This window comes from Rhinoderma darwinii, chromosome 4 (genome assembly GCF_050947455.1).
Source record: "Rhinoderma darwinii isolate aRhiDar2 chromosome 4, aRhiDar2.hap1, whole genome shotgun sequence".
Lineage (NCBI taxonomy): Eukaryota > Metazoa > Chordata > Amphibia > Anura > Rhinodermatidae > Rhinoderma > Rhinoderma darwinii.
Window position 1 is genome coordinate 20,605,072 of NC_134690.1, and position 25,240 is coordinate 20,630,311.

General features: G+C 41.5%; 1 protein-coding gene across 1 annotated transcript in view; it reads left to right on the top strand.

The window, feature by feature from the left end:
* PKHD1 (PKHD1 ciliary IPT domain containing fibrocystin/polyductin) overlaps positions 1-25,240 on the top strand; it is a 515,144-nt gene that overhangs the window by 180,788 nt on the left and 309,116 nt on the right. Inside the window, exon 35 of the mRNA XM_075860893.1 lies at positions 15,193-15,352. Within this exon, the coding sequence (XP_075717008.1) occupies positions 15,193-15,352 (160 nt within the window). The remainder of the gene's footprint in view (positions 1-15,192; positions 15,353-25,240) is intronic.

Sequence of the window (25,240 nt, forward strand, 5' to 3'; positions counted from 1 at the left end):
TAGTTATACTCTTGTATATAGGGGCAGTATTATAGTAGTTATATTCTTGTATATAGAAGCAGTATTATAGTAGTTATATTCTTGTATATAGATGCAGTATTATAGTAGTTATATTCTTGTACATAGAGGCAGTATTATAGTAGTTATATTCTTGTATATAGGGGCAGTATTATAGTAGTTATATTCTTGTATATAGGGGGCAGTATTATAGCAGTTATATTCTTGTATATAGGGGGCAGTATTATAGTAGTTATTTTCTTGTACATAGGGAGCAGTATTATAGTAGTTATATTCTTGTATATAGGAGCAGTATTATAGTAGTTATATTCTTGTATATAGAGGCAGTATTATAGTAGTTATATTCTTGTATATAGGGGCAGTATTATAGTAGTTATATTCTTGTATATAGGGGCAGTATTATAGTAGTCATATTCTTGCACATAGGAGGCAGTGTTATAGTAGTTATATTCTTGTATATAGGAGGCAGTGTTATAGTAGTTATATTCTTGTATATAGGAGCAGTATTATAGTAGTTATATTCTTGTATATAGGGGCAGTATTATAGTCGTTATATTCTTGTATATAGGGGGCAGTATTATAGTAGTTATATTCTTGTATATGGGGGCAGTATTATAGTAGTTATATTCTTGTATATAGGGGCAGTATTATAGTAGTTATATTCTTGTATATAGGAGCAGTATTATAGTAGTTATATTCTTGTATATAGGGGCAGTATTATAGTAGTTATATTCTTGTATATAGGGGCAGTATTATAGTAGTTATATTCTTGTATATAGGGGGCAGTATTATAGTAGTTATATTCTTGTTTATAGTAGCAGTTTTATAGTAGTTATATACTTGTATATAGGAGCAGTATTATAGTAGTTATATTCTTGTATATAGGGGCAGTATTATAGTAGTTATATACTTGTATATAGGGGCAGTATTATAGTAGTTATATTCTTGTATATAGGAGCAGTATTATAGTAGTTATATTCTTGTATATAGGGGCAGTATTATAGTAATTATATTCTTGTAAATAGGGGCAGTATTATAGTAGTTATATTCTTGTATATAGGGGCAGTATTATAATAGTTATATTCTTATATATAGGAGCAGTATTATAGTAGTTATATTCTTGTATGTAGGAGCAGTATTACAGTAGTTATATTCTTGTATATAGGGGGCAGTATTATAGTAGTTATATTCTTGTATACAGGGGACAGTATTATAGTAATTATATTCTTGTATATGAGAGGCAGTATTATAGTAGTTATTTTCTTGTACATAGGGAGCAGTATTATAGTAGTTTTATTCTTGTATATAGGAGGCAGTATTATTGTAGTTATATTCTTGTATATAGGAGCAGTATTATAGTAGTTATATTCTTGTATATAGGGGCAGTATTATAGTAGTTATATTCTTGTATATAGGAGCAGTATTATAGTAGTTATATTCTTGTATATAGGGGCAGTATTATAGTAGTTATATTCTTGTATATAGGGGCAGTATTATAGTAGTCATATTCTTGCACATAGGAGGCAGTGTTATAGTAGTTATATTCTTGTGTATAGGGTCAGTACTATAGTAGTTATTTTCTTGTACATTGGGGCAGTATTATAGTAGTTATATTCTTGTATATAGGGGCAGTATTATAGTAGTTATATTCTTGTATGTAGGAGGCAGTATTATAGTAGTTATATTCTTGTATATAGGAGCAGTATTATAGTAGTTATATTCTTGTATATAGGGGACAGTATTATAGTAATTATATTCTTGTATATGGGATGCAGTATTATAGTAGTTATTTTCTTGTACATAGGGAGCAGTATTATAGTAGTTATATTCTTGTATATAGGGGCAGTATTATAGTAGTTATATTCTTATACATAGAGGCAGTGTTATAGTAGTTATATTCTTGTATATAGGGAGCAGTATTATAGTAGTTATATAGGAGCAGTATTATAGCAGTTATATTCTTGTATATAGGGGCAGTATTATAGTAGTTATATTCTTGTATATAGGAGCGGTATTATAGTAGTTATATTCTTGTACATAGGGAGCAGTATTATAGTAGTTATATTCTTGAACATAGGAGGCAGTATTATAGTAGTTATATTCTTGTACATAGGGAGCAGTATTATAGTAGTTATATTCTTGTATATAGGGGACAGTACTATAGTAGTTATATTCTTGTACATAGGGGCAGTATTATAGTAGTTATGTTCTTGTATATAGGAGGCAGTATTATAGTAGTTATATTCTTGTACATAGGGGGCAGTGTTATAGTAGTTATATTCTTGTATATAGGAGGCAGTATTATAGTAGTTATATTCTTGTATATAGGAGGCAGTATTATAGTAGTTATGTTCTTGTATATAGGAGGCAGTATTATAGTAGTTATATTCTTGTACATAGGGGGCAGTATTATAGTAGTTATATTCTTGTATATAGGAGGCAGTATTATAGTAGTTATATTCTTGTATATAGGAGCAGTATTATAGTAGTTATATTCTTGTATATAGGGGGCAGTATTATAGTAGTTATATTCTTGTATATAGGAGGCAGTATTATAGTAGTTATATTCTTGTATATAGGAGCAGTATTATAGTAGTTATATTCTTGTATATAGGAGGCAGTATTATAGTAGTTATATTCTTGTATATAGGGGGCAGTATTATAGTAGTTATATTCTTGTATATAGGTAGCAGTATTATAGTAGTTATATTCTTGTATATAGGAGGCAGTATTATAGTAGTTATATTCTTGTACATAGGGGGCAGTGTTATAGTACTTATATAAGAAAGTATAAGAGAAAGATTTGTACTTTTTCTGTAGTTGGGACCGACTCCTGGTTTTAGGTACCAAAAACTGATGCACAATACTGACTAAAATACTACCTTGTGGAGAGGTCTTGAGGTAAGGAAGAACACGTGCATATTATCTATTTTCTTGCACACGGGGGACAGTAATACATTGTAATGAAGCCACAACAGTAACATGCAGAGAAAGTTCCACAAATAGAAATACTTGCACAGTCACAATACAAATTATTCTCCATATCATTCTTGCAGATAATGAAACAGTTTATTTATTCATTTACATATTACTGTTTTATCTCATGTTAAATATCTAGAAATACAGACAATGAAAAAAAGCGAGAAAAATCGGATATTTTGTAGCTATAAGTGATGCCACTACCTACCTAATTGCTTCTTTATTAGGAAAGTTGCTTGTTTCCCTGAGAGCAAAATGTAATTAACTTTTGTTTATCCCTGTATCTTTCCTTCTGCCCTCCAGGACGTAATTATTTTCATTGTTGTAAGAAGATGGTGGCCGAACATTAGCAATAATTAGAGCAGATGGCAGGGAGGAAAAAATACTTGTGCCGAGCGTTTTGTTATAAAAATAAAAAGGGTTTCTATAGATGTGTATTGTGTTTCCCATCAACTTGGGGGAGGGGGGCGTTCTGTGTTTTTCAAGGGGGTACGAAGGATTCAGATCGTGCTGTTCATCATGGAGATGAAGTGTTTGGCGTCACGGGTCCCTAACATCGGAAAATAATACACTACATTCCATCACGTGAAATGTTAACCTTGTCATACCGCCGGCTGGGGCCAGAAACACTTGCTTTTTGTTTGATGGTTAAATGGCAATCTGTCAACGCTCTCCGCCATGCTGCTAGCATGCAAGTGTCAACGCAGCGGCCTCCATGTTACCGGCTATGTAATAACTTACTACACAAGTCTTATCGGGAAGGGATGAATTAAATCTTTATGATTTTACCTCCGAGGTTGAGAATCTGATTATAAATCGGAACGCTTAGAGGATTTGTCCCGTTTTGGCGAACCATCCTCGATGTGCCCCGTTTCGGCATCGGGAGTCTATAGAGGAGGGGTTCCCCTGACCAATACCCCCTATTTTTATAAGAGTTCAAAGCCGAGCATGCTTGTTTAGGTAATACGGGAGACGGAGGCAGACACGTCAATGGTCTCCAGACAAACAATCAACATTACTCTAACATGGACGGGCATCTAAAGAGCGGCTGTCATTCTGGAGGACACCTGGAGTGCGCGCTGCATATGAACGTCCAATGGTGTCAATAGGTGGCATGTAAGGATTAACAGGGTTGAGACATTAGGACATCTCCTGTTCATATCCACTTTTAGGCACATGGAGGTCATAGCGAGGGTCTACCGGTCCCCCTTCTATTAGGAAGAACGGAGAGCCACTGCAAGAAGCATCTTCTGCTCTGGAGGACTCATCATGACATTGAGTCGCCAATTTATTTGATTGGGCGCCATGTAATACCACATTTTTTCTGCAGCTGATAGTCGGTGGGTCGTCATTTAGAGAAGAAGTTGTCCAGATCGGAAAACTCCTTAAATTTCACACCGCGGATATGATCAGATACTAAGCAGTTGCCACACCGATAAAGGCTGATCATGAGGGTCTCACTAAGTCCACACAAGTCTCGATTAATTAAACTTATCTAAAATTAACATAACAACGCCTTTTAATATAGACATTGTTATGAAACGAGAAACCATCATTCGCACCAAGTACTCTATATTAAGGCATTCACACTGATGGTTTTGTTTTGCATATTTTGTTAAAAGGGTTGTCAAGGATTCAAAAAAGTTCTGCTTAAAAACAGCCCCACACCTGTATGCAGGTTGTGTTCGGTATTGCAGCTTAGCCCCATTCACTTCATTGTTTTCAACTACAAACACAACCAATGGACAGGTGTTTGCTGTTTTTGGAAGAAAGCTGCCATGTTTTTCTAATCCTGGACCACCACTTTAAGGTCGTTAAGTCCTGTTGAGACCTCATTAGGTGCTGTGTATAAGTAATATGACTCCTTGTGCGGAGATCCTGTTCCTGGTGTATAATAGACGTATGTGACATGATTTGTACCAAAAAAAAGGAAGGATTCAATTAAAGGAACCATTTCAAAAAGAAGCAGGCCGACTTGTCTCAAGGTATGTGCACACACAAAATAAAAAAGTCTCAAAATACGGAGCGGTTTTCAAGGGAAAATAGCTCCTGATTTTTCAGACGTTTTTTAAGCCACTCGCGATTTTCACTGCGTTTTTTACGGCCGTTTTCGGAGCTGTTTTTCTATAGAGTTTATGAAAAACGGCTGCAAAAACGGCTGAAGAAGTGACATGCACTTCTTTTTTGCGGCCGTTTTTTTACGTGGCCATTTTGAAAAATGGCCGCGTAAAAAACAGCCCGACGGAACAGAACGCCGTTTTTTCCATTGAAATCAATGGGCAGATGTTTGTAGGCGTTCTGCTTCCGTTTTCTTCAGGCGTTTTTCGAGGCGTAAATACCCGAAATACACCTGAAAGCACTCCGTGTGAACATACCCTTAGGGTATGTTCACCGGGCAAAGCCAATTACGTCTGAAATTACGGAGCTGTTTTCAGGCAAAAACAGCTCCTGAATTTCAGACATTTTGACAAGTGCACGCGTTTTTCGCGGCGTCCATTACGGACATAATTGGAGCTGTTTTTCTATGAAGTCAATGAAAAACGGCTCCAATTACGTCCCAAGAAGTAACACGCACTTCTTTGAGGCGGCCGTCTTTTTACGTGCCGTCTTTTGACAGCGGCGCGTAAAAAAAAAGCCCGTCTGCACAGAACATCGTAAGACCCATTGAATTCAATGGGCAGATGTTTGCAGACTGTTTGGAGCCGTTTTTTCGGGCGTAATTCCAGGCGTAAAACGCCTGAATTACGTCCGTAAATAGGTTGTGTGAACATACCCTTACTCTCAGCGATCAGCTTTTATTGCCGGGGGAATCTTCGGCCGGCCACACATTCCTCTTGTGAATTGCAAAATAATGGCCTTTCATGTAATGCAAGAACGAGTCTGGTCCACCAGAGCAGATAAGTTCTTTATTGTGGCACATAGAGGGGAGTCCTAAGTGGGATACCCCCCCCCCCTCCCTATGTGATGTCCCTATGCCCTAATAGGTTCTAATGGGGCAACCCTTTTAATTTATTTCAAGGAATGTTTTGGTTTTTTTCTTGCTTTTTTACGGAACGTATTAACTGAACAGGATGATATCTGTGCCATGCTATGTGTTTGTATCCAGTAACAACAACCACATAAAAGCGCGATCGGAAAAATTATTGAAACAATAACCTGTGTGCGTCAATAGGTTACTAAGCTTGGAAGAAGAAAATCCTGCGGTAACCCAGCCTAAGGTCAATGGACGACAGAAAAAGATGGACCATGACAGATCCTATTAATGTTTATAGGATGCCAAAGTCATTTCAGTCATCATTTTTAGTTTTTTACAATTTTATTTTATTTTTCTCATTGAGGTCAATGGGTGGCAGACAAAACAAATTGCTATCACTCTTATATTTTTTTCAATCTGTTTACATCAGGTATGTAGTGGAGAAAAAGAAGGTGAAGCGTGATCATCACTCGGGTTCCACTGCTTCAGAATTCAATATCATGGCTTTACAGCACTCCAACTGACGCTTGGCACTACGTATCTTGGGCTTGTAGGCAGCTACTTGACATTGAAAATTCCAATCTATTAGTTTTTTGGTGATCCCTTTCTGTGAGATTGTGCGGCCACCACTTTCTATCTAAACTGATGCTGCCCCTAGACCTTCTGCATTTAGGGTTTGTTTTTTTGGGGCCCTATTTGGCAATTGGGGCGATTTATTGGGTGCAAGTACACTTAATATTTGTGCATCTCTAAAATAATACGGAGCCTGAGATACTTAATCATAGTTATCCACTTATTCATATTTTATCTGGTGTCAAGGGTTAACATTATAGTCAGAGATCTCCACCATTTCATTTAAAAAACAAATGCAGAAAAATAAAAAAATTTTACCGTTTTTTAGGACACATTCTAGTTTTTTTTTACATATACAAATACGAATCAGTTATAACAGATGAGACAGCGGCTGGGGCACTATAAATGAATACACACCAATTAGGTCATGGCGGTTGTTCAACCTCTGTATGGGAAAAAATGTTTCTATTCACTGACAGCAAGCCAAATTTTTGAAAATGTTGAGGAATTCAAAGTATAGAAATGAAATACATTGTATTTGCATAAAGCACAAGCAAATAACGTTTGTTTGTATTATTGTGTTCTCAAAATGCATTCTGCATTGGTCATGGACAGGTTACCCTTTAACAGCACACCGTGTGGTTCGGCTTGGTATCACAAGCAAAACTTTTTCAAATTTTTGGTATGCCTAGTATTTCTTTCCGCTAATATCTGCCGCCGGAGAAGGGTCTGGACACCCCCATACACATCAAATAGTTGGCCGGGTTTCATCTAATGTCTATGGGCACCCCTTTAGTTTGGCCATGGTTCAGAAGTCAACTCTGGTTTTTTGCAGCACTTGGTCCACGGGTGGGAATATATGTATATTCTGGCTAATATTCCAAAAACATGATTGGCATGAGAGCTGGGGTCCAGGCCACATATTTTCTACTTTATGTTTAATATGAGGGTGGATGGAGGAATCCATTCCTATTATTGGCTTAACATATACAGGAAACATGGATCACAAATACTGCAGTGTAAACGCTCTCCGCACGCCTGGCTGTATATAAAATTGTCTCCTGTGTGTGTCTGGTCGCAGCTTTTACATGTATTAAAATGTGGTTTTGACACTCTGGCCCCTCTACTGTAGTAGTGCAGCTTTGTGCAGCACCATATTCAAAAAGTGGACCTTTAGGGTATGTTCACCTATTTTCAGCCGTTTTTCGGGCCGTAAATGCCCCAAAATGGCTGAAAATACGGAGGGCTGAACGCCTCCAAACATCTGCCCATTGATTTCAATGGGGAAAACTGCGTTTCGTTCCCACAGGGCCTTTTTTTTACATGCCGTTTGTAAAAACGGCACGTAAAAAAAACGCCCCGTAGAAAAGAAGCGCATGTCACTTCTTGAGCCGTTTTTTTATTGGGTAAATAGAAAAGCAGCCCCAAAAACGGACGTAAATAATGCATTAAAAAAGTCTGATGCATAAAAAACGGCTGTAAATCAGGGGATGTTTTTCCTTGAAAGCAGCTCCGTATTTTACAGCCGTTTTTCGTTTGCTGTGTGAACATAGCCTTAAACACCATTTGATGGTTCATATATAGAATTTATCTACACAAGATTTGAGTTAGGGGTCAGTTCACACGTTGCGTCAATACTGCGGTTTTTACGCAACTGAATTTGTTGTGGAAAATCCGCAGCAAATACAGTAGCAACAAAGTAGACGAGATAAAACAAATCTCATCCCCACGCTGCGTAAATACTGAGCGGGGAAAAAAAACGCTCAGAAATTGACCAGCGGTGCAGAGTTTTATTTCACAGCATGTCAATTGTCTTTACGTAAACACTGCTTATATGTTGAGGGTTTTCCCCATTGAAATCAAGGAGGAGGTGAAGCCCGAAACAAATAGCAGTTGTTGCATTTTTTGCGGCAAGTTCGCATCAATTCCGCCGAAAAAAATGCAACTTAGAAACATAAAAAAATCTCATACTTACCCAGGATTCTGTGTTCCTCCATCCAAAGCGGCCTCCTGGGATGACGTATCATCACATGTGACCACTGCAGCCAATCACAGGCTTCAGCAGTCTCCTGGGATGTAATGTGCTGCAGTTTTCCGCAGCGGACATTCCGGCCAAAAGATGCACCACAGTTTGGTGCGCTTTTTCGCCCTGAATTCCCTGCAGGGCACATGGTGAATACGCTGCGTGCTATTATGCAGCCTATCCACCCAGTATGAACTCAGCTTTACTGTGTTTTTACATTATATTACTTCACTTCTATGGATACCAAGTTACAGCCTGTATTATACTCCAGAGCTGTACATTACATTACTTATCCTGTACTGATACTCCAGAGCGGTGTTCACTATTCTGCTGTTGTAGTCACTGTGTACATACAGTACTTTACTTATCCTGTACTGATCCTGAGTTACATCCTGTATTATACTCCAGAGCTGCACTCACTATTCTGCTGGTGGAGTCACTGTGTACATACAGTACTTTACTTATCCTGTACTGATCCTGAGTTACATCCTGTATTATACTCCAGAGCTGCACTCACTATTCTGCTGGTGGAGTCACTGTGTACATACATTACATTACTTATCCTGTACTGATACTGAGTTACATCCTGTATTATACTCCAGAGCTGCACTCGCTATTCTGCTGGTGGAGTCACTGTGTATATACATTACATTACTTCTCCTGTACTGATACTGAGTTACATCCTGTATTATACTGCAGAGCTGCACTCACTATTCTGCTGGTGGAGTCACTGTGTATATACATTACATTACTTCTCCTGCACTGATCCTGAGTTACATCCTGTATTATACTGCAGAGCTGCACTCACTATTCTGCTGGTAGAGGCACTGTGTACATACATTACATTACTTATACTGTACTGATCCTGAGTTATATCCTGTATTATACTCCAGAGCTGCACTCACTATTCTGCTAGTAGAGTCACTGTGTACATACATTACATTACTTATCCTGTACTGATCCTGAGTTACATCCTGTATTATACTCCGGAGCTGCACTCACTATTCTGCTGGTGGAGTCACTGTGTACATACATTACATTACTTCTCCTGTACTGATCCGGAGTTACATCCTGTATTATACTCCAGAGCTACACTCACTATTCTGCTGGTGGAGTCACTGTGTACATGCATTACATTATTTATCCTGTACTGATCCTGAGTAACATCCTGTATTATACTCCAGAGCTGCACTCACTATTTTGCTGGTGGAGTCACTGTGTACATGCATTACATTATTTATCCTGTACTGATCCTGAGTAACATCCTGTATTATACTCCAGAGCTGCACTCACTATTTTGCTGGTGGAGTCACTGTGTACATACATTACATTACTTATCCTGTACTGATCCTGAGTTACATCCTTTATTATACTCCGGAGCTGCACTCACTATTCTGCTGGTGGAGTCACTGTGTGCATACATTACATTACTTATGCTGTACTGATCCTGAGTTATATCCTGTTTTATACTCCAGAGCTGCACTCACTATTCTGCTGGTGGAGTCACTGTGTACATACATTACTTATACTGTACTGATCCTTAGTTACATCTGCACTCACTATTCTGCTGATAGAGTTGCTGCGTACATTATTGGAAACAGTCAGCATGCTTGTTGACAGACACACCCCTACCAGCTTAGCTGAGCTCTAATAATACAGGGAAATAATTTGGTTTTCCTACCACAGATTACTGTACAGAGTTTAGTTAAAAACAACACTTGTTACAATGCAAATTACCAAAGCAATGTGAAGACACTGAACAAGCAGGGAATGCTGGGAAGGATTTCCAACTTTGCTTACTTTTCTCCAGGTTTCAGAGCTGAAATTATGCAGCATCATTTGCTGTTTCAATGTCTGCACAAAACTTTCCCTGGTGATTTGCATTTTGATTAGTAAATTTTATACACAGGTATTACTTGATGTGGAAGAATGTAGAAATAATATATATATACACAGTGACTCCACCAGCAAAATAGTGAGTGAAGCTCTGGAGTATAATACAGGATGTAACTCAGGATCAGTACAGGATAAGTAATGTAATGTATGTACACAGTGACTCCACCAGCAGAATAGTGAGTGCAGCTCTGGAGTATAATACAGAATGTAACTCAGGATCAGTACAGGATAAGTAATGTAATGTATGTACACAGTGACTCAACCAGCAGAATAGTGATTGCAGCTCTGGAGTATAGTACAAGATGTAACTCAGGATCAGTACAGGATAAGTAATGTATGTACACATTGACTCCACCAGCAGCTCTGCAGAATAGTGATTGCAGCTCTCGAGTATAATACAGGATGTAATTCAGGATCAGTACAGGGTAAGTAATTTAAGGTATGTACACAGTAACTTCACCAGCAGAATAGTGAGTGCAGGATGTAACTCAGGATCAGTACAGCTCTGGAGTATAATACAGGATGTAACTTAGGATCAGTACAGTATAAGTAATGTATATACACAGTGACTCCACCAGCAGAATAGTGAGTGCAGCTCAGGCATACAATACAGGATGTAACTCAGGATCAGTACAGGATAAGTAATTTAATATATGTACACAGTGACTCCACCAGAAGAATAGTGAGTGCAGCTCTGGAATATAATACAGTATGTAACTCAGGATCAGTACAGGATAAGTAATGTAATGTATGTACACAGTGACTCCACCAGCAGAATAGTGAGTGCAGCTCTGGAGTATAATACAGGATGTAAGTCAGGATCAGTACAGTATAAGTAATGTAATGTATGTACATAGTGACTTCACCAGCAGAATAGTGAGTGCAGCTCTGGAGTATAATATAGGATGTAACTCAGGATCAGTACAGGATAAGTAATGTAATGTATGTACACAGTGACTCAACCAGCAGAATAGTGATTGCAGCTCTGGAGTATAGTACAAGATGTAACTCAGGATCAGTACAGGATAAGTAATGTATGTACACATTGACTCCACCAGCAGCTCTGCAGAATAGTGATTGCAGCTCTCGAGTATAATACAGGATGTAATTCAGGATCAGTACAGGGTAAGTAATTTAAGGTATGTACACAGTAACTTCACCAGCAGAATAGTGAGTGCAGGATGTAACTCAGGATCAGTACAGCTCTGGAGTATAATACAGGATGTAACTTAGGATCAGTACAGTATAAGTAATGTATATACACAGTGACTCCACCAGCAGAATAGTGAGTGCAGCTCAGGCATACAATACAGGATGTAACTCAGGATCAGTACAGGATAAGTAATTTAATATATGTACACAGTGACTCCACCAGCAGAATAGTGAGTGCAGCTCTGGAATATAATACAGGATGTAACTAAGGATCAGTACAGGATAAGTAATGTAATGTATGTACACAGTGACTCCACCAGCAGAATAGTGAGTGCAGCTCTGGAGTATAATACAGGATGTAACTCAGGATCAGTACAGGATAAGTAATGTAATGTATGTACACAGTGATTCCACCAGCAGAATAGTGAGTACAGCTCTGGAGTATAATACAGGATGTACCTCAGGATCAGTATAAGATAAGTAATGTAATGTATGTACACAGTGACTCCACCAGCAGAATAGTGATTGCAGCTCTGGAGTATAAGGGCATGACCACACGTGGCGGATTTCCTCCGCAACTGTCCGCATCAATGCCGCACCTAATCCGGGTTGCGGATTACGGCTGCGGATCTGCACAAAATGTGCAGAAAATTGATGCGGACTAGCTGCTGCGGACTGCGGGAAAAGTGCTTCCCTTCTCTCTATTATCAGTGCAGGATAGAGAGAAGGGACAGCACTTTCCCTAGTGAAAATAAACGACTTTCATACTTACCGGCCGTTGTCTTGGTGACGCGTCCCTCTTTCGGCATCCAGCCCGACCTCCCTGGATGACGTGCCAGTCCATGTGACCGCTGCAGCCTGTGCTTGGCCTGTGATTGGCTGCAGCCGTCACTTAGACTGAAACGTCATCCTGGGAGGCCGGACTGGAGACAGAAGCAGGGAGTTCTCGGTAAGTATGAACTTATATTTTTTTACAGGTTGCTGTATATTGTGATCGGTAGTCACTGTCCCGGGTGCAGAAACAGTTACTGCCGATCGCTTAACTCTTTCAGCACCCTGGACAGTGACTATTTACAGTCGTCTCCTAGCAACGCTCCCGTCATTACGGGAGCCCCATTGACTTCCTCAGTCTGGCTGTAGACCTAGAAATACATAGGTCCAGCCAGAATGAAGAAATGTCAAGTTAAAAAAGCAAGACGCATCCGCAGCACACATGACATGTGCATGACAGCTGCGGACTTCATTGCGGAACTTAGAATCTCCATTGAAGTCAATGGAGAAATTCCGCCATGAGTCCGCCACTGCTCCGCAACAGACAGAGCATGCTGCGGACACCAAATTCCGCTCCGCAGCCTATGCTCCGCAGCGGAATGTTACGCATCGTCTAAACGAACACTTCTAAATAGAAGTGGAAGTCAATGCAGAAACGGCTCCGCTGCGGATTAACGCTGCGGAGTGTCCGCAGCGGAATTTAAGTGAAATTCCGCCACGTGTGAACCCAGCCTAATACAGGATGTAACTCAGGATCAGTACAGGATAAGTAATGTAATGTATGTACACAGTGATTCCACCAGCAGAATAGTGAGTGCAGCTCTGGAGTATAATACAGGATATAACTCAGGATCAGTACAGGATAAGTAATGTAATGTATGTACACAGTGATTCCACCAGCAGAATAGTGAGTGCAGCTCTGGAGTATAATACAGGATGTACCTCAGGATCAGTATACGATAAGTAATGTAATCTATGTACACAGTGACAACTTTATATATAGATTAATCCTTAATTAGCGCATATGTGTCATATTTGATAATCCATGCTCCGTTATAATCTGTGTTTTGGCTACAAATGATATATATCTTAAAAAATCGGGAAATACAGATGTAAACCTTTTGAATAATGTAATGTCATATGATAATAACAGCCCATCATGCCCCATCCCCATTTCTCAATCTCTGCTTGCCGTCAGCAAAATAAAACATTTTTGTTTACATATAGATGTAGGTAATCTGTCCCGATTTACTGCCTACTTTACTGCAGTTTCTTACAATGTATCAGAGTTAAATAGCAGCAATCAGCCTGAAGTTCAGGACTGGAGGGAGATTTGTGGTTTTGGTATGATACACTGTAACAAACACTCTGCTACATGGGATTTTGTGTAACTAAAACAATATCATTGTATTATGAATTATTCTGCTACTTCTTGTATACATTATTTTTCAGTTTCTCACCATTTTCAAGATCTCTGCTTACTGTCAGTGAATTGGAAAATTCTTGTTTATATTTATAGCATCTGCAGGACAAAACGCTGTACTGTCCTGATTATTTGCTACAATGTATCAGTGCAGGCAAAATGTGTCAGTAGTGATTTTATTTTTTTTTGAAAGTTTGGGAGGAAACCCTCACCAACATGAAAGAATATACAAACTCGCAGGACACCAGTGCTGATAGGGTTTGCTCACACAACGGATTTCTCAAGTGGAAATATCCGACGTGGATATCCAAGACTTACCCTCGTTATTCTGCCTTGGATTTGCAATTGCACGTAATGGGGCGAATTCACGTGTGATTACCTGACGCAGTTTTCGAGTGGAATATGTGCTTAAACTGCGTCAAGAAGTGGCATGTCCTTTTTTCTCCGTGATGCGGTTTTTAATTCTGCGCTGTATGAGCAACGGGACGGTTTCCCATTGAAATTGCAGAAGATTGTACTTTTCTATACAGTAGGTCACAGCAACAAAACGAATAACACACAATATACTTTTTTGCACATTGTCACTAATGCCCAACGTATGTCACTATGTGGCTTTACAGTGGCATACGTTAGAGGTATTTGTCGGGGTATACCTTCTGTTTACTGTATAGCCTCAGCGCAATATGAACAGTGCCTAAGGTGTTAGAAATATTAGGTCGGTACAAGTTTCAATCTCTAGGTGTAAAAATAGTATTCCCATTCACTGACAGCAAGTAGAGATCTTGAAAACAATGAGGAATTAAAAATATATTAGAAAGTTATATTTTTTTATTATTATATAATACGTGAGCATTTCTGGTAATTGATTGCAAGCAGAGATCTTGAAAAAAGTATAGAATTGAAGCACAAAGTATATTAGAAAGTTTTTGAATTTTTTTTTATAGGATAATTCAACTTTATTTATAAAGCACTGGACAACCTGTGAAAAAAATGTTTTTATTTACTTGTAGGACACGAACTAGCAGAGTGGGGGAGATTTACTAAGCAAAGTGCGGCAGAAGGGTGGAGTACATGCCATGCACCAAATTTATTATGTGTTTTAGAAGGTTTTTCACCTTCTTTGACAGTTTTTTGTCAAGGGGACGTGGCTAAGAGGAATCCTAAAATGTGTCAGATTTATTAACGGTGTGCTTTTTTTTTTTATATGCAAAATATTGGTGTAAAGTTCTCCAGCCATGTTGCGGCAAAAGTGTCTAACATCTTTACTAAGATGCACCAAATTTATCATAAAGTGTGTGCCGATTAATTAATTTGGCGCAGAAGACAATGTGTTAATAAATCTACTCCAATGTTTGATACCTGGCTTCACCTTTCTTCTTGCAGGGCAGCAACATTTCCATTCACTTCTGCAGCTTGTGGTCTAAGAATTCCACTTGGCCTTCTGGTTATCCACCACTAGATGGCGACAATGTCACAGTAGAGAGAGGCCGGATCCTGCTGCTGGATGATCACACAAGTCTACTCCACCTGCTTCATATCAAAGGTTTTTTATATTTTTTTGTAGTTTTTCACTTTAAGATGGAACCTTTTGAGGCTCCGTGTACTGATCCTATTCTGAGGATTTTCACAAGATGCAGCCGCTGTTTCTTTTGCATCACTAGATAGCTCGCCCTGTTTATGAATAATATTGGTTTGAGGTGATGGATAATACTCCCATGCTGCAGATTAGAAATTCACTTTCTCTGCTTGAAAAATATGATTATTTGCCCTAAAAGTAAATAATTTACACAGGCGTAATGCAAATTGCATTAAGGAATGGAGGGTGAGGTGAGGATTGACTGACGCCTTCACAAGCTCTTATTGTCATTCATGGGAGGGGGAGATCTCTACTTGTCTATTCCTTTCACTAATTCTAGGTTTACACTCTTAACCCGTTCCCGCAGTGTGCCCGTACATGTGCAGCACAGTGTTGGCTCAGGAGCTGTGCCCGTGCCATCAGCCGCAATATACGGATGTATCTACCGGTGGACATCTCGCGGTAGTGTCCGAGATCAGAGAGAACTTCCAGTTGCTTAGCCCCTTAGATCCCCTTTGTTATCCCACCGGTGACCCGCCGCAAAACAATTTGTGCCAGGACTGCCATCAGTAAGTCCCTATTAGGCACTGCCTAATAGGTGCCCATCAGTTTTACACAGTGCCCCCATAACAATGACTGCCCCAGCACCCAATAACCGTGACAGCCACAATGCACCAATAGTGGTAACAGCTACAGTACCCCCATAAGAGTGACAGCTAAAATTCTCCAGTGACAGTCCCAGTGCCCACATAACCGTGACAGCCACAGTGATCCAATAACAGTGACAGCTACCCTGCTCCTATAACACTGGCAGCCACACTGCCCCTTAATAGTGACAGCCACACCCATAACAGTGCTAGCTAAAGTGCCCCATAACAGTGATAGCCACAGTGCCCCATAGAGGCACCAAAAGAGTGGCATGCACAATGCACCAATAATAGTAACCGCTACAGTACCTCCATAACGGTGACAGGTAATATTCTCCAGTAAGTGACAGTCACAGTGCCCACATAATAGTGACAGCCACAGTATCCAGTAACAGTGACAGCCACAGTGATCCCATAACAGTGACAGCAAACCTGCTCTTATAACAGAGGCAGCCGCACTACCCCATTACAGTGACAGCCACAGTGCTTCCATAACAGCACTAGCCAGTGTCCCATAACAGTGCTAGCCACAGTGCCCCCGTAACAGTGTTAGCCGTAGTGCCCCCATATCAGTGTTAGCCATAGTTCCCTATAACCGTGCTATTGCTAGCTGTAGTGCCCTCATAACAGTGATAGCTGCAGAATTGTATGTGAAGGATCCATACGCAGTGTCATAGCCTCCACACTTTTCTCTTTCACTGCCTGAATTTGACATGTGCCCCTCACTTATGTTCTTGTGCTGATTGTCTGTTTTCAGATATCATGATGGAAAGTACACTAGCTATACAGGGCCGACGTTAGGTGTATGCAGCCTGTACTGTCACACAGGGGGCATCAACTGCTATACTGAAGGGGGGCCACAGATATTAATATTAATTGTATTTAGACATTATATATTACTGTTATTAGATTACATTATGTATGGAGCTGTCATATGATCACTGTATGTTGGTATTATTTGGTCACTATATGATGGTATTATTTGAGCTCTGTATGATGGTATTATTTGGTCACTGTATGTTGGTAGTATTTGAGCACTGTATGGTGATAGTATTTGAGCTCTGCATGGTCGTATTATTTGAGCACTGTAAGGTGGTAATATTTGAGCACTGTATGATGGCATTATTTGAGCACTGTATGGTAGTATTTGGTCACTGTATGGTGATAGTATTTGAGCACTGGATGGTGGTATTATTTGAGCACTGTATGGTGATAGTATTTGAGCACTGTATGTTGGTATTATTTGAGCACTGTATATTGGTTTTATTTGAGCACTGTATGATGGTATTATTTGAGCACGGTTTGTTGGTATTATTTGGGCACTGTATGGAGGTAATGTTTGAACACTGGTGGTATTATTTGGTCACTATGTTGGTATTATTTGAGCACTGTATGTCGGTATTATTTGGACACTATATGTCGGTATTATGTGAGCACTGTATGGTGGGATTATGTGAGCACTGTATATTGGTATTATGTGAGAACTGTATGGTGGCATTATGTGAGCACTGTATATTAGTATTATATGAGCACTGTATGGTGGTATTATATGAGCACTGTATGGTGGTATTATTTGAGCATTGTATGTTGGCATTATTTGGGAAGTGTTTGGTATTATTTGAGCACTATATGATGGTATTATTTGAGCACTGCATGTTGGTATTATTTGAAAACTGTGAGCACTGCATGTTGGTATTATTTGAACACTGTATGGTGGTATTATGTGAGCACTGTATGGTGGTATTATTTGAGCATTGTATATTCGCATTATTTGAGCACTGTATGGTGGTATTATTTGAGCACCGTATGTAGGTATTGTTTGAGCACTGTATGGTGGCATTATTTGATCACTGTATGGTGGTATTATTTGATCACTGTATGGTGGTATTATTTGAGCGCTGTATGTTTGTAAATTTGAGCACTGTATGTCAGTATTATTTGAGCACTGTATGTTGGTAATATTTGAGCACTGTATGGTGGCATTATTTTAGTATTATATGTTGGTATTATTTGAGCACTGTATGTTGGTATTATTTGAGCACTCTATTTGGTAATATTTTAGCACTGTGTAGTGGTATGTGAGTACTGTAGGTCTGTATTATTTGATTATTGTATGGTGATAGTATTTGAGCACTGTATGGTGGTATTATTTGAGCACTGTATGGTATTATTTGAGCACTGTATGGTGGTAATATTTGAGCACTGTATGGTGGTAATATTTGAGCACTGTATTTGGTAATATTTTAGCACTGTATGGTGGTATTATTTGAGCACTCTATGGTGGCATTATTTGAGCACTGTATAATGATGTTATTTGAGCACTATATGTCAGTATTATTTGAGCATTGTATGGTGGTATTATTTGAGCACTGTATAATGATATTATTTGAGCACTCTATTTGGTAATATTTTAGCACTGTGTAGTGGTATGTGAGTACTGTAGGTCTGTATTATTTGATTATTGTATGGTGATAGTATTTGAGCACTGTATGGTGGTATTATTTGAGCACTGTATGGTATTATTTGAGCACTGTATGGTGGTAATATTTGAGCACTGTATGGTGGTAATATTTGAGCACTGTATTTGGTAATATTTTAGCACTGTATGTCAGTATTATTTGAGCATTGTATGGTGGTATTATTTGAGCACTGTATAATGATATTATTTGAGCACTGTATGGTGGTATTATTTGAGCACTGTATGGTGGTATTATTTGAGCACTGTATGGTGGCATTATTTGGTCACTGTATGTTGTTATTACTTGAGCACTATGTTGCTATTATTTGAGCACTGTATGGTGGTATTATATGAGCACTGTATGGTAGTATTATGTGAGCACTGTATGGTAGTGATATTTGAGCAGTGTATGATGGTATTATGGATGTAGCCATCTTTATTTTGACTGTGATAACGTGCTGCAGCGTGATATCACGCACCAAAAGCCATTGAAAAGTCATTGAAAAAGTCAAAGGACGGCTACATCTGTATTTAAACACTGTATGGTGGTATTATTTGAGCACTGAATGGTGGTATTATTTGAGCACTGTAAGGTAGTATTATTTGTACACTGTACGTTGGTAGTATTTCAACACTGTATGGTGGTATTTGGACACTGTATGTTGGTAGTATTTAAGCATTGTATGTTGGTATTATTTGAGCACTGTATGGTGATATTATTTGAGCATTGTATGGTGGTATTATTTGAGCACTGTATGGTGGTATTATGTGAGCACTGTATGGTGGTGTTATTTGAGCATTGTATGGTGGTATTATTTGAGCACTGTATGGTGATAGTATTTGAGCACTGTATGGTGGTATTATTTGAGCACTGTATGGTGGTATTATTTGAGCACTGTATGGTGGTATTTGAGCACTGTATGGTGGTATTATTTGAGCTCTGTATGGTGGTGGTATTTGAGCACTGGATGGTGATATTATTTGAGCAATGTATGGTTGTATTATTTGAGCACTGTATGGTGGTATTATCTGAGCACTGTATGTTGGTATTATTTGAGCACTGTATGGTGGTATGTACATGATAGTATTGTGTGGCACTGATATTTAGGCAGTGTACAGTATATTATTTTGCAGTGTATGACGGTGACACTATATATTATTGTTATCTGTATGGAATAGTTATTTGGCTAATGTATAAAAATGATATTTAGATACCATACTGTATGGGGCTTATAATATGCACTGTATGGTTATTTGTACACTGTATGTCCATACACCATATGGGAGGGGGTAGGAGGGACTAATAGAAGGTATCGCACAGCGCAATATTCAATGTAAGGATAGTCCTGTGTATTTATAAGGAATCTCATCTACCAGACAGATTCACAATACGGGAGACTTGTCTGCTCCTAGGAGTTTTCTGGACATTACTGCAGAGAAGGCAAATATGGAGAATTTTTGGTTACGCAGTTCTCCAAAATAATAAAGGAGAACTGCTTGACCTGCCTAGGTAGAGTCGTGTGTTAACCTTAAACCATACTATCCCCCATCCCCATTTAGTAACGACACATGACACCGAGGTTGGATGTGAAATGGCCACAGCAGCCGTTTATTAATTTCACAGTTTTATAAAAACAATTTAAATCCGAAACATTCGGATAACTAGTTAGGAATCCACCAGAGAATTCCTCCTAATAATTCACATGACCCAACATGGGTCATAACATTAACCCGAGCAGAGGAAGTCCTTGAAGCCCCCTCAGATAGTCCTTTTTAAAGAACACACCGAATTAGCCATCTGCAAACCACCAATTACCTCCAGCCGTAAACCAGCTCGGAAGCACCGTTCACCTCTGCAGATGGCTCCAACCACTAGAAGTCCACTTCAAGGGGATAACACCCGATGAAGCCCTCCAGTGATATACCGACCACTAGAAGTCCACTTCAAGGGGATAACACCCGATGAAGCCCTCAAGTGATATACCGACCACTAGAAGTCCACTTCAAAGGGATAACACCCGATGAAGCCTTCAAGTGATATACCTTCTACCAGAAGACCACTTCAAAGGGATACCACCCGATGAAGTCTTCAACCATGTACCTTTTTTGGGGGACGCATACCCCCGATGCGACCCCCCCACCATTTTGTACTGACTGGCCTCAAGGACTCCCCCCGCCAGCTGCCATGACAACAGAACCTACTCCGGAAAAAAGAAAAACATGTTAAATAAGCACACAAAATAAAAACACAACGCTCATAGCCAGACGTACATAAGACCTAAAGAGTAACAAAACAAGGGTGGGAGGGTGGGAGCTTTGCTTACTGTGTGTTACTCCTCCCGCTGCTTCCGGCTCAATGCCGAGAAACAGCGGGAAGCACAGTAACGGCCCCCCCCCCCGCCCCCCTTAACTCCTCCCCGTCCCTCCTTCAGCTCCTTCAACTTTCCCTGACCTCGTAACATTAACCCTTTCCCTACCAGGACGGTCATGTCGGCTTCCCTTAAGCCTGCAGCTGCGTCCAGCCTCTTCTTGACCTGCCTAGGTAGAGTCGTGTGTTAACCTTAAACCATACTATCCCCCATCCCCATTTAGTAACGACACATGACACCGAGGTTGGATGTGAAATGGCCACAGCAGCCGTTTATTAATTTCACAGTTTTATAAAAACAATTTAAATCCGAAACATTCGGATAACTAGTTAGGAATCCACCAGAGAATTCCTCCTAATAATTCACATGACCCAACATGGGTCATAACATTAACCCGAGCAGAGGAAGTCCTTGAAGCCCCCTCAGATAGTCCTTTTTAAAGAACACACCGAATTAGCCATCTGCAAACCACCAATTACCTCCAGCCGTAAACCAGCTCGGAAGCACCGTTCACCTCTGCAGATGGCTCCAACCACTAGAAGTCCACTTCAAGGGGATAACACCCGATGAAGCCCTCCAGTGATATACCGACCACTAGAAGTCCACTTCAAGGGGATAACACCCGATGAAGCCCTCAAGTGATATACCGACCACTAGAAGTCCACTTCAAAGGGATAACACCCGATGAAGCCTTCAAGTGATATACCTTCTACCAGAAGACCACTTCAAAGGGATACCACCCGATGAAGTCTTCAACCATGTACCTTTTTTGGGGGACGCATACCCCCGATGCGACCCCCCCACCATTTTGTACTGACTGGCCTCAAGGACTCCCCCCGCCACAGCGAAACAGGCCTTGACCACCTTAAGCCTGTGAGTTCCTCCACACCACCACCGCCCTTTCTATTCCTTCTGCTATCGCCAAGCTCCAAAGATCAATGCCAACCTCGGTCAGATGAACCCCGTCACTCCTCCAGAAATTCCCCACTCCTGACTCCAAATCCCTATGCCTCACGCAAATGCCCCCGTTTTTGCCACAAAACGGGACACCGCCCGATTAACTTTAATGCGAGCCTTATTGACTCTCTCCACAGATCTAGCTAACCGCCAATGCTTTCTTGGGACTATGTCCGACCACACTATCACCAACTTGGGATAAGATACCCACAAACACAACATATCATGTTTGGTATCCCGCACCAACTCACGAAAGGGGCGGACTCCTAAGTCATTCCCACCCACGTGCAACACTAAGACCTCCGGAACCCTATCAAGCCGAGCATATGTCTGGAATTCCGCCAACACCCTGCTCCACGACATACCTCTAAAACCCAGCCAATGCACAACCGCATCCTGTCGCGGAATGCGCAACTGGCGACCATTCGGGCGGACGTCCGCCCTCAAAGCCCCCCAGTGCACGTAAGAATGACCCATCAACCACACCAAACACGGAGGCGAATCTGAAACTGAAAAAACAATTAGGCACCACCATATAACATTTGTAAAGCGTTAACAGCAAAATTCATAACATATGGGGGCGGACATAGGACTTAAACCTGTTGGACTCCCAACGACCAATACGCCTCACCCCCTCATCATCCAACCCCCAGCGCCCCGCTTCTGTTGCTGCGCCAATCCTGAAGGAATGAGATGAATATGAGCCTGCCGCGACACCAACCGCCGTCAAACATTTTTTAAATACAGCTCCAAACTGAAACCTGGACAAAAACGACCCGTCCACATGACGTAACAAAGGCAAATCTGGAGACCCCCTGTTTGGCGTAAAACCCCGCATGCACTCTACTGGGCACATAACCGACCCCGGGGCGCAACCCCTTCAAAGCCTGCGATACCAGAAATTCCTTCGATACATCCTGAAAGCCCCGCAACTTAAACCCAAACGCCACCGCAGACATGAACCGGTTCACCTTCGCCACTGAAAAACCCCGCCTCCCAGGCGTCCCCTAACCAGTACAAAAGTGCCACCAACCTGTCTCTATCCGTATTGACGTCACCCAACTCTCTTACCCACTCCTCCCACTGCCTCCAACAAGCAGCATAAGCACTCCACGTCGTGCGCGCCAAAGACCTTTGTACCAATTGTTCTACGGGACCGAGACCAGATCCCAAAGATGCTGCGGACAAGCCAAACCGAGACGTTCCGCTCCCGGTGCCAATTGCCGAAACCGGTCCCACTGCGAGCGAGAAAGAGCATCAGCGATACAATTCCGTACACCCGGGACATGCACCGCCACCACCCACGCGTTCAACGACAAACATACCAACACTAAATGTCGCAACAATTGAACTACCGGAGGAAAGGACGCCGTGATGTTATTAATGGCAAGCACCACCCCCATGTTGTCGCAGTAAAAAACGGACCTTCTTATCCCTGAGCCTGTCCCCCCAAATGGTAGCCGCCACCACGATGGGAAACAGCTCGAGCAGGGCCAGATTCCGCGTGAGTCCACTGGACACCCAGCTAGCCGGCCATTGACCTGCGCACCACGGACCTCCCCCGTAAGCTCCAAAACCACCCGCCCCAGCCGCATCCGTGAAAATATTCAAAACACTCGTATCCTGCGCTGGGGCCATCCATAGCGAGCGACCATTGAACTGGCCCAAGAAGTCATTCCAAACCTGAAGATCAGCACGGTACTCCTCCTTGAGCCGCACAAAATGATGCGGCGCACGCACTCCCACCGTTGCCGCCGCCAACCTCCTACCAAACACCCTCCCCATCGGCATAATCCGGCAGGCGAAATTCAACTTCCCCAGCAGCGACTGAAGCTCCCTCAGCGTCACTTTCTTCATTCTACAAGCCCGTTGAACCTCCAGCCTCAAAGCACCCAACTTATCCGCCGGGAGACGACACTCCATTGCCACCGAGTCTATTTCGATTCCCAAAAAACAAATCGTCGCTACCGGGCCCTCCGTTTTTTTTTTTTTTTTTTTTTTTTTTTTTTGTTTTGTTTTTCGGCGCCAAAGGAATCACAAAATCCCTCGCCACCTTCTGTAGAGCATGAAGCAAATTACCGCAAACCGGCGAACCCCCCGGGCCAACGCATAACAAATCATCTAAGTAATGGATCAACGAGTCGACCCCGGATACTCCCCTCTTTACCCACTCCACGAAGCTACTAAACGCCTCGAAGTATGCACAAGAAAGGGAACACCCCATCGGAAGGCACTGATCCACGTAAAAGGCCCCATTCCAAAAACAACCCAACAGCCGTTGCTTTCTGTATGGACCGGCAACAACCTGAACGCCGCCTCGATGTCAGTTTTTGCTAGCAGCGCCCCAGGACCCGCCGCCCGCACTAACCCCACCGCCTTATCGAATGAGGTATAAGCTACGGAGCACAACTCGTGATCAATCCCGTCATTTACCGACGAACCTTTGGGATACGATAAATGTTGAATCAAACGAAACTTTCCGGGCTCGCGTTTAGGGACAATACCCAAAGGGGACACAACTAAATCTTTCACCGGCGACTCCACAAATGGCCCCGACATGCGCCCCAACGAAACTTCTTTTAACAACTTTTCCGACACGATTTCCCCATGCAAGTAAGCCGATTTTAAATTTCTCCCCGTAACCGGAACCTCATAAGGAGGCGGAGGAATAACAAAACCAACACTAAACCCTTCATAAAGCAACCTAGCTGCCGCCCTATCCGGATACTCATTTAGATAAAGGGCCATCCTTTCCACCCTCACCGGCGACACCCCCTTGACCAGCCCCGTGCTGGTTCCCGGACCTCTTTTTTCGCAGACATTTTGCCGCCCCGTGTGATGCACCATTACACTCGGAGCACACGTGCTTGAACTTGCACGTGGCCCCAAACTTGCACTGGCCTTCATTGAATTGCCAGCAAAACCCCGCCTTTCCCCCGCCGCTTGGTCCACTCTGACTAGACTGGCCTCCCTGGCCACCGCTCCCGGGAAAGGGCTGCCTAACCGGAGCCGTAACCCGTAACCAGAGAGCAATATCCTTCTGGTCCCACCGAATCGCCGGCCGAACCGCCTTCCGCTGACGGAATTGCTCATCATATCGCAGCCACGCCTGACCCCCATACGCCCTATGAGCCTCCCCAATAGCATCAAAATAACAAAATAACGCCGAACAATTTTCCGGCGCCTTTTCCCCTATCACACTAGCCAATATGGCGAACGCCTGCGACCAATTAACGAACGTCTGCGGGATAAGCCTATACCGCCGCCGTTCCTCCTCGTCCTTTTTACTCTCATCCCGCTTGCTCTTATCCAAATTGAATTTAGCCAGCGGCAAGAGAGAAAAAATTTCAACGTATTCATCTTTCCAGATCCGATCACGCACCTCCTGCTTTAAATGCGCCCCCAACGGACCCTCAAAACAAAC